Source organism: Panthera uncia (genome assembly GCF_023721935.1).
Source record: "Panthera uncia isolate 11264 chromosome B3 unlocalized genomic scaffold, Puncia_PCG_1.0 HiC_scaffold_1, whole genome shotgun sequence".
NCBI lineage: Eukaryota > Metazoa > Chordata > Mammalia > Carnivora > Felidae > Panthera > Panthera uncia.
In genome coordinates this window covers 99,021,007-99,030,999 of record NW_026057582.1, presented here as the reverse complement: position 1 = coordinate 99,030,999, position 9,993 = coordinate 99,021,007, and the positions used below count along the sequence as shown (strand labels likewise).

The 9,993-nt window shown below is 38.4% G+C and overlaps 1 protein-coding gene across 5 annotated transcripts in view; it reads left to right on the top strand.

The window, feature by feature from the left end:
* SLTM (SAFB like transcription modulator) overlaps window positions 1-9,993 on the top strand; it is an 81,298-nt gene that overhangs the window by 34,236 nt on the left and 37,069 nt on the right. For all 5 annotated transcript variants that reach the window (XM_049613704.1, XM_049613705.1, XM_049613702.1 and 2 more), the window contains exons 14-20: window positions 311-474; window positions 2,926-3,106; window positions 3,843-3,967; window positions 4,764-4,934; window positions 5,640-5,954; window positions 6,204-6,348; window positions 8,297-8,457. In XM_049613704.1, coding sequence (XP_049469661.1) covers window positions 311-474; window positions 2,926-3,106; window positions 3,843-3,967; window positions 4,764-4,934; window positions 5,640-5,954; window positions 6,204-6,348; window positions 8,297-8,457 — 1,262 coding nt within the window. The remainder of the gene's footprint in view (window positions 1-310; window positions 475-2,925; window positions 3,107-3,842; window positions 3,968-4,763; window positions 4,935-5,639; window positions 5,955-6,203; window positions 6,349-8,296; window positions 8,458-9,993) is intronic.

Sequence of the window (9,993 nt, the reverse complement as noted above, 5' to 3'; positions counted from 1 at the left end):
TTTTTTTTTTTTTTTAACGTTTTATTTATTTTTGAGACAGGGAGAGACAGAGCATGAACAGGGGAGGGTCAGAGAGAGGGAGACACAGAATCTGAAACAGGCTCCAGGCTCTGAGCTGTCAGCACAGAGCCTGACGCGGGGCTCGAACTCATGGACCGTGAGATCATGACCTGAGCCGAAGTCGGCCGCTTAACCGACTGAGCCACCCAGGCGCCCCCTTTTAAAGCTTTTTAAATAACCAGCTGAACTTGAAAACCAAAACTCCACATTATTTTAACTTCTAGTCCTGTTACACTTTTTTTTCTTACAGATTCATGGAAGAAGCAAGGAAAAGGAGAGAGCTAGCCTAGATAAAAAAAGGGACAAAGACTATAGAAGGAAAGACATCTTGCCTTTTGAAAAGATGAAGGAACAAAGACTAAGAGAGCATTTAGTTCGCTTTGAAAGATTGCGACGAGCAATGGAACTTCGAAGGTAGGAAAAGTGTCTCTTTTATACCTGTCGTTACCTATAGGTACATCTTTAACACTAGTTACAAACCAGATTCCTAGAAATTGTATTCCCAAGAAAGCTGTTTGCCGCTTTTAAGAAATGCAGTAAAACCTAATGATTTCTTAAGTTTGCATAGCATTTTGTAATTTACCAAGTACCTTTCCATCTGTTCTCTCTGTCTCAGCTGTTCTGTACGGTTAGGTGTGCCCATTATCTGATTGAAAAAATGGAGGCCCAGAGAGGCTAAAAGACTCTTCCAAATGCCACATGGCTAATGAGTGGCAGAGTCGGGACTCAGACCCAAGTCTTCTGACTCCAAGTCCAATGCTCTTTCCTCTACTCCAAAGCTGCCGCCATGAAAAACATTTTAAAGGAAAAAATGATGGTGACATAAGATAGCCTCAACGTAATCTATAGGTTCTCAAGTGTCTATTTTATACCTGTCTTTACCTGTAGGTACATCTTTAACACTAGTTATAAACCAATTTCTGGAAATTGAAAGGAAGTGAAGGAATTTTGCCTTATGAACCTTAATGTGTTCAAGCTTTGTCTCAAAGCAAGCATTCTCTTTAAAACAGAGAACAAAACAAAACATTTTCTATTTTTAGTGGCAGTATCTCAACAGTTTGCCATGAATGCCAATTTGCTTTCATATGTCAATTTTTTGATGCCACTTAAAATATTCTTGTGATAGTGTTTTATAATATAAATTTCCAAATATTAACCTGTCTCATTGAGAGGTCTTTTATCATGGGATTTCATCTATTCATTCACAGGAGCGTCAGGAATTACCAGACACTTGTGATGACTTAAATAGTACTGTGATTGCCACACACTTTATTAGAGAGAAATAATCCTCGCATTGCTCAGAATCCATTTGCTTTTTTTTTTGATGAAGTCCTAATATGCTGAGCTTCCTATTTAGATGACAGATCAGGAGGAGAGCGTGGGAGCTGCTAGAGCAGGGATTCTCATGCCTATCAGACCAGCACCCCTGTTATGTTAAAAAAAAGTTGCAGCGTGCTCTTTACTCTGCTGAAATGTAATTGATGCATAATAGGCCTACAAATGTGTTATATGCCTATGCAAATAATTTCCAAACAACCAATATAATGCCTTAATTCTAATACAAAGGAGAAATAAAAGTAAATTATAATGAAGCATATATTCCAGATATGAATGTTTAGGCACGACTCTCTAGAAGACCTAATGAAGTAGTCAGATGTTTACAACCCTCTTTAGATTCAATGAGAATGTGACAGCTACAAATGCAGACTGATATTGGTGTGTCGTTTTGGTAAGTCAAATGCCAGGAGTGGTGTTGGCATTACAACATGATTTCTGAAATGGTGAACGACTCTTGGTGAAGGTCTTAAGAAAGTATAATTTTCCTTCTAATTGATGTGGAGTTGCATTCCTGGAAATTTTAGTATATATAAAACCATGCCAACCATGCAACCATGCAACCATGCAACCATGCAAACCAACCAACCTAGCATGTATTCAAAATGAGTGAAGTTCTAGGCTCCAGTTTTTTTAAAGGTGGTTTTGTTTTGTTTTAATGACATGAATGTCCATTATGGCATTTGAAAGTATAATGAATATTGGACGGATTTTTTTGCTGTGCTGAACTATCTGACCATTCCATGCAGTGTAAGCTATCTAGAATCCTTGGTCCCCATTCACTCAGTGCTGCTACTAATGGCCCCGATGGTCATTGGGATAATTTAAAATGCCCCTCAGATTTCCATGGGAGCAGTACTGACCCACTGAGAACCACTGGGTGGCTAGAGGAAGACATGCTGATAGAGCACACTGAGGGCCTTAGAGTGAGGGGATGACAGAAATGTGAAAAGTCCCGATACATTATCTTCATTAAGTTCAGCAAACATTTGAACTGCCTCCTGACTCAAAGAAGCACGGGCTAGTGAACAGCAAAAAAAGCCCTTAAGGGCAACCCTTTTATTATATATAGCATCTGCTATAATTCATGTTGATGGATATGATCCCAAGTCACCAAAATAAGGTCTACTTTGTTTAAGGAGATAGAACACATACTAGCTACTGGAAAATTTCCTGTCAAAAACAGAAGTTGTAGTTTTGTAAACATATTTGTAGAATATGTCCTTATTAAAATGTTGATTAACTAATGGGCTATTATTATAGTGGGATTTTTATTTAAACAGGAATCCTCTAAGAGGCAACTACTCTATAAAATTCAGCTGCTCAGTTGACAATCTTAATAAATAAGTGACAGCATTGGAATCTGTTTAAAGTTTTATTTTGAGTTCTCTTTCCAATTACATTAAACCTACTTAGATTGAGTTGAAGTTTAAACTTGCCAACCACAAGGAAAAATTCAAACTCAAAAGCTATTCTCTTTCACACAGTGCTAGCATAATTTAAGTATTTCTAAATACTGATTTTTGTTAGACGAAGAGAGATTGCAGAAAGAGAGCGTCGAGAGCGAGAACGCATTAGAATAATTCGTGAACGGGAAGAACGGGAACGCTTACAGAGAGAGAGAGAGCGCCTAGAAATTGAAAGGCAAAAACTAGAGAGAGAGAGAATGGAACGCGAACGCTTGGAAAGGGAACGCATTCGTATTGAACAGGTGCAGTCAGAAAATCTTTTCATCTTAAATAACTGACCTTTTTCAAACCCTGTGATTTTTGCCCTAAAATTTGCTTTACTTGTTGTAAAGCTTCTATAGAATGAGTTCAGCTGATGAGCATTTATTGAGTGCCCCTGAAAGATAACCATCAGTTAGGTGCTAGTTAAAAATACATTTAGCAGTGACTTTGTTCTGGCCAATTGGTAGTAACTCGAGCTCTGCAATATCATGGCAGCCTAATAGTCTGAGCATAGGACTATGAGTCCAGAGTAGTTGTAATCCAGGCTCTGTCACTATCCCAGTCTCAGCACATCATAACTTATTTCCTTACATATTAGAGTGGGAATGATTTCCCAAGGCTGGAAGGAAATAATGCCTCTCTTTGCAGAATTGCATCAAAGCACTTAGTTTCCATACATATTTAGAACTTTATTTCTAATTCCCTTTAGGTGCTTTTGTTTTAATCAAATGATGAAACTGAATCTGACCTTCCCAATTACTTGCCAGCTTTCACCACCCGATCTCTGTTATTTTTAAATGTTGCAGAACAATAGCCATAGTCTAGATTACTGATTTCTGAAGTCAGTTTTGTTTATGTATTTGTCCCAGGTATGTGTTTTGCCTGGTGCTTGCCTATGGTGGTTTCTTAATGACAGGATGAAAACAAGGTTGCGCATGTACTTACCTTATGTTTTCATTTTGCATTGGTTGGTTCTTCCTTCTGTGTTGTCTGAAGGAACGTCGTAAGGAAGCTGAACGTATTGCTCGAGAACGAGAGGAACTGAGAAGGCAACAGCAGCAGCTTCGTTATGAACAAGAAAAAAGGAATTCTTTGAAACGCCCACGTGATGTAGATCATAGGTAGTTGCCTGCTTTCTTCTTTAACAGTTACATTTGTTATCTTATGCCTTTTAAACTAAGACTGACCAGGGAATTAGAAACTACAGGCAACTGTCACTGGAATAAAAAGTCATGATCAGTAGGGTTGGGAATGATTGCAGGACTGGAGTGGGTCCAGTGCATTGTCAAGTAGGAAGAGTCTGCTGTCTTTCCCTTTCCCTTCCTAATGGCACATGTTTTTCCATTATGACTGGAAATACATGATTATACTGGGCTTCCGTGATGCTTCTCAAACTCAGACCCATTTGAAAATTCTTACAGGTTAATGCAGATAAACTTGGAAGTTACAAACTTGGGTTGTCTCTGTTCATGCTGGTTAATAGTTTTCAAAATATATATAGTTATTTAATTTTTTATCTCATAAATTCTATGAGATTTAGTTGGTTGTGTTGAAAAATACATGGAATGAATGAACTGTGCTTGGGACTTACCTGTGTAACTTCCAAAGTTAAACATAACTGAAAACGTTGTTAGAATTTTATTATAAAATGGTATCTGTTTTTTCCATTTACGAATTTTAAAACAGACCATTTTTCAACTATTTTCTCGCCTGTGAACTTCCTCTAACACTATAGGACTTCATGCAGTCTGATAATTAATTCTTTGCTAGCTTGTTCTTGTAACAGTGTTTTGTGTCTTGAGTTTATTAGCCTTCTGTGTCCACAGTTCCTAGCATGTGGTATGTATGACTCCAAATAAGTGTTGTTGGTTTATTATAAAACTAATTTATATAAATGAGCAAATATTTCTCTTCAAGGCGAGATGATCCTTACTGGAGCGAGAATAAAAAGTTGTCTCTAGATACAGATGCACGATTCAGCCATGGATCTGACTATTCTCGCCAGCAGAACAGATTTAATGACTTTGATCACCGAGAGAGGAGCAGGTTTCCTGAGAGTTCAACAGTACAGTCATCATCTTTTGAAAGGTAGATGCCTTTTTGAAAGTTACTGTATTTGGTACCTGAGCCTTGCTAATGATATGTTTGGTTCTCTATTAAAACTTAAGTACAACGGGTCAGGCCTGAGTGTTCAGAACAAATTGTGTGTTTGGTTTCTGTTTTCATTAATTTAATAAATTCACATAATTAATTTATGTAGCTAGGATTCAGTGTTCAAAATTAGTTTGGGGTACCTGGCTGGCTCAGTCTATGGTAGAGCATGTGACTCTTGATCTTGGGGTCGTGAGTTCAAGCCCCGCACAGAGTATGGAGATTGCTTGAATAAAAAAAAAAAAAAAAAAAAAAAAAATCTTTACTAGGCCACTATAACAAGGTCAAGTAGATTGGCTTTATATTTTTAACTTTGTTTAAAACTAGGTGGGAATACTGTTAGCATTGGATGTACCTCAACTGTTAAGAACAGTATGACATCCTTCAGGTTGGTAGTCACTAGAGTGTTTGATGTAATTTCCCCCAGATGCTAAAAAACAATTTTCATGCCAAACATTTAGCTCATTTTAAAAGAATATAAGTTATTGATTATAATAATAGTTGTGGCTTTTTTGGTGTCTTTGCCTTAAGTTAATTTTTAAAGAAGTGTAATTTTTGTAAGTTATGCAAATAAAATTAAGAAAAATAGGGCCAAATAAGTACGTCTCAGGACCTGTGTTCTTTGTTTTGGATAATCAACAGGCGAGAACGCTTTGTTGGTCAAAGTGAAGGGAAGAAAACACGTCCTACTGCACGAAGAGAAGATCCAGGTTTTGAAAGGTATCCCAAAAATTTCAGTGATTCCAGAAGAAATGAGCCTCCACCACCAAGAAATGAACTTAGAGAAACGGACAGGAGAGAAGTCCGGGGAGAACGAGATGAGAGGAGAACGGTAATCATCCATGACAGGCCTGATATCACTCACCCTAGACATCCTCGAGAAGCAGGGCCCAATCCATCCAGACCAACCACCTGGAAAAGTGATGGCGGCATGTCCACTGACAAACGGGAAGCAAGGTATTTGTGTAGTTTTCAGTGTCTAGCTGGTGGTACATAACGCATTTGGGTTTAGGGAAAAAAGATGTTAGGGCATCTGACTGACTCAGTTGGAAGAGCATGCGACTCTTCATCTCAGGGTCGGGGTTTCAAGCCCCACATGGTGTAGAGATTACTTAAATAAATAAAACCTAAAAAAATTAAAAAAAAATTTTTTTAAAGGTGTAAAAGAATTTTGATTGTAGATTATCTTTGGGTTTTATTTAACAGAGTTGAAAGGCCGGAACGATCGGGGAGGGAAGTATCAGGACACAGTGTGAGAGGGGCTCCCCCTGGGAATCGCAGCAATGCTTCCAGCTATGGAAACAGAGAGGGAGACAGAGGCGTAATCACAGACCGAGGAAGTGGAACACAGGTAAGTGCTTGAGAGTTTATTGTCCACTCTTCTGTAATAAATTCAGAGGACTTATTTTTTAAGTTTTTTTTTTTTAAACGTTTATTAAACGTTTAATAAACGAGAGAGAGAGAGAGAGCATGTGGGAGGGTCAGAGAGAGGAGACAATCCCAAGCAGACTCCATACTGTCATCACAGATCCCAATGTGGGGCTCAAACGCTCAGAATCGTGAGATCATGTCCTGAGCTGAAATCAAGAGTTGGACGCTCAACCTACTGAGCCAACCAGGTGCCCCAAGGACTTATCATTTTGATGAAGCCTGGATTAGTTAGATTAGAATGATTGGGAGACTAGTTTCTATAAAAGATCTTAAAATTTTTCATATTTTACTGTCACTAATTGAACATCACTACAAAGAAGTAGGATACTAGCCCTGAAAATCTGATGCCATTTTTATTAAAATTCCTACTGAAATTTGAGCATTATTAAATGTTGTAGATGAGCCTTCCTAGTGATGAATGTTTTATTTCTCTTTAAGAAATTGAGGCTTTCATACTAGATGCAAAAATCTTTGGCCTCTTCTTGTGTTTCCCTTTCCCTTTTCCTTTTTTTTTGTCCAGTCCTCTCCTTGTTCATTCAGTAGTTTATAGTGTAGAATTGAGATATAATTTTTGTGTCTTTTTCTTTTAATTCTAAAGGTAGGTGAGTGAAATATTTCATATTTTTAAATTGCTTTTTATTCTTGTGATACTTTATTGACTTGATTATTTTGTAAGTTAATGAACCTGGCCAAAGCGAAGTATCTTCATCTCTTAACAACTCAAATTACCTTTCAACGAATCTGAAAGCATTCTATTGATGAAATACTGGCATATGAGTTGACAGTAGCACAAATAGAAAATCTTCCTAAATTATACACAAAAAAGAATTCTGAAATGTGTGTGTGTGTCCATTCTTCAACCTACATTATAGTATGAAGCTCTGTTTTGTATTTGAATACATATTCGATTTTGTAGCGGTATACTTTACTGTAAATTTTTTTAATCCCTTGACATTCTAGCTATACCACTATACACTTTCCATTTCATCCAGAACACTTATGAAATGGATTTGGGAGTGCATTATAAGCTTTCATGTTTTAAGTAAGTTGAAATGTTCGGTGGATCAGTTAGTTCATTGATTTCTTTGCCCTGAACAGAACTTTCAAGACGGGGTGTATAATCCAGACATTCTGCCCTATTTAGAGTAACACTTAAGGAAGGCAGTCTCACAGAGTAGCCCCTGTATTCAGATATCCATTCAGAAAAGATGTTCTGAGGAGGAGATCCTGTCCCTGCCTTGACAATTCTGTTTTTCATAATGTATGTTGTTCTGCCAGTATTACACCTATGTAGAGTACCTTCAGTCTTATTTTCTGTAGACTAAGTATTGTCACTTTTGACTCTGCTTTTCTTGGATCCTTAGTTCTGTGGCTTTTGTTTCTTTATGTTCACTACTCTGCTTTTCTCGTCATGTATGTAAGACCTTGTAAGAGTCATAGCATTGATGAGTACCGTGTGAAATAAGACGGCGATTCGTGTGTCTCTGTGCTGTTTGAGTGTTGAGCATATACCCCACCTTGATTTGTCTTCAGGTTTTGACCTTTCACTGTGCCTTCTTACATACCTATAAATCAATGCATGATGTGCCTATCTAGAAATACTCGAAGTCATGAAGGACATGCATGCTAGAAGGTATGGAAATAGAAATGACAGTGCTGAATCATTGCCCCCTTACCCTACTCTGAAGCCCGAGCAGCTTCTCAATACGAAGTAGTTGGAAACCCTTTGCATATCCTCTTGTATTATTCACCTGTTTTCTTCTCAGACATCGTATTGATTTGCTTCCGACATTAAGAGCACACCAACATAGTGAGTTGGCATGAGGCTGAGGGTATCATGACCTTTCTTTTAATATGTGATTCTTTAGCACTATCCTGAGGAGCGACATGTGGTTGAACGCCATGGACGGGACACAAGTGGACCAAGGAAAGAGTGGCATGGTCCACCTTCTCAAGGGCCTGGCTATCACGATGCAAGGCGAATGGGTGATGGCCGGACAGGAGCGGGCATGATAACCCAACATGCGAGGTAAGTAGTTATTCGGTTAAGACTTTTCTGGCAGCATATATCCAAACCTTTGTCCTTTCCTTAAAGGGCAAAATAATTTCTGAGAGATTAAATTGCAGCTGGTAACAAACAGCCCTAGCCCTGCCCTGCCCAAACATTTCTCCATATTAACTCAAAATCTCCCAGAGATTTTATGTAGGGCAGCTAATGGTAATTTGTTAGTTTACGTTGGCATTCTGCCGTATGGATCGAGATACAGGTACGTGTGTGTCTTAGAAACCAGTAGATAATGAACATAAACTTCATGTTGGAGTCGTATCTTGTTCAGTGCCTATCACTCCTAAAAGTTCTGGAAAGGAAGAGGAAACAAAATGTATTCTGCTTCCTTCCTTTTCAAATAGGTCTAGCAAAACTTTTGGATAGTTAACTAACCCAAAGCCTGTGTATATTCTAAGAGATGAGCTTCATTTTCCCTGTGCACTAACATCCATCGTGGCCCCTCAGCTGGCAAGTCTTTGGCCTCTCCCGGTCTTCCTTGCCCATCTTTCTTTCCCATTCCCCTGTCTTAGAAGAGGGGGCTTGACTCGGTGATCTCAGTTACTGCTATTCTCTTGGTCACTTCTACCATCAGACTTGAGTGAGTGTTTATTATATTTGGGCCTGCACAGCCTCATCACTCATTTCTGTCTTTGGGTCTAAAGGTTACCAATGCCTTTTTTCTTGATTAATCTATATCTCTTTATTTTCTGAGTTCTCGAGCTCCTTGGCAGTTAAGCACTGTTTCTCATTGCTGCTTTTCCTTTTTTGTGTGACCCACATGTTTTCTAATGCATCATATTTTTTTCCTCACCTTTTTTATTTCCTTTGCCGGCTCCTTCAGATGGTTGAACTTTAAACACCACTCTATATTTAGCTCTGTATTATGATCTTTATGTAAATACTTTGCTCTCTCTCTAAATTCAGGGTCACAGGCAAACTCATTCCTCTCCTGTTTCAGATCTTCACGTCCCATTTGTCGTCTCTAGCTTCTTTTAATTTGTTGGTGCCACTGTTCATCTCATTCACCTAGACTGGGCCTCATCTTTACATTTCTTCATTCCTAGCATAAATATGTAAATGTGGTTCTGTTTTTAAAGAAGAGTTGTAGTAGCTATGCTTTCTTCCTCATTTCAGCTTCTATCTGAGCTTCTCAAATTAGTCTTTTTCCTTCTCCGTTACGCACACTATTTACAAATTTAACTGTTAGAAATGTTTTCATACACCATTTACTTGGTTCCAAAGCCACGAGCTTTGGTCTTATTCTACTTAAAGCGTTTTACCATCGGTTTTTATCTCCCAAATTGGTTGTAGGTTTTTTTGGTGTGCGTTTTTTCCTGCGTCTCTCATTAGTACCTACTATGTTGCATTAAACATATAAAAAATCAACCTTCCTCCAGAATCCAAAAATATTGCTGTGACAATGTCCTGTAGCTCAGTGGGTAAAGTTCCTCATTGATGCTGATGCTGCTGATCTGGGGACCACACTCTGAGGGCTGCTGCTCTGTTCCATTCATGTGC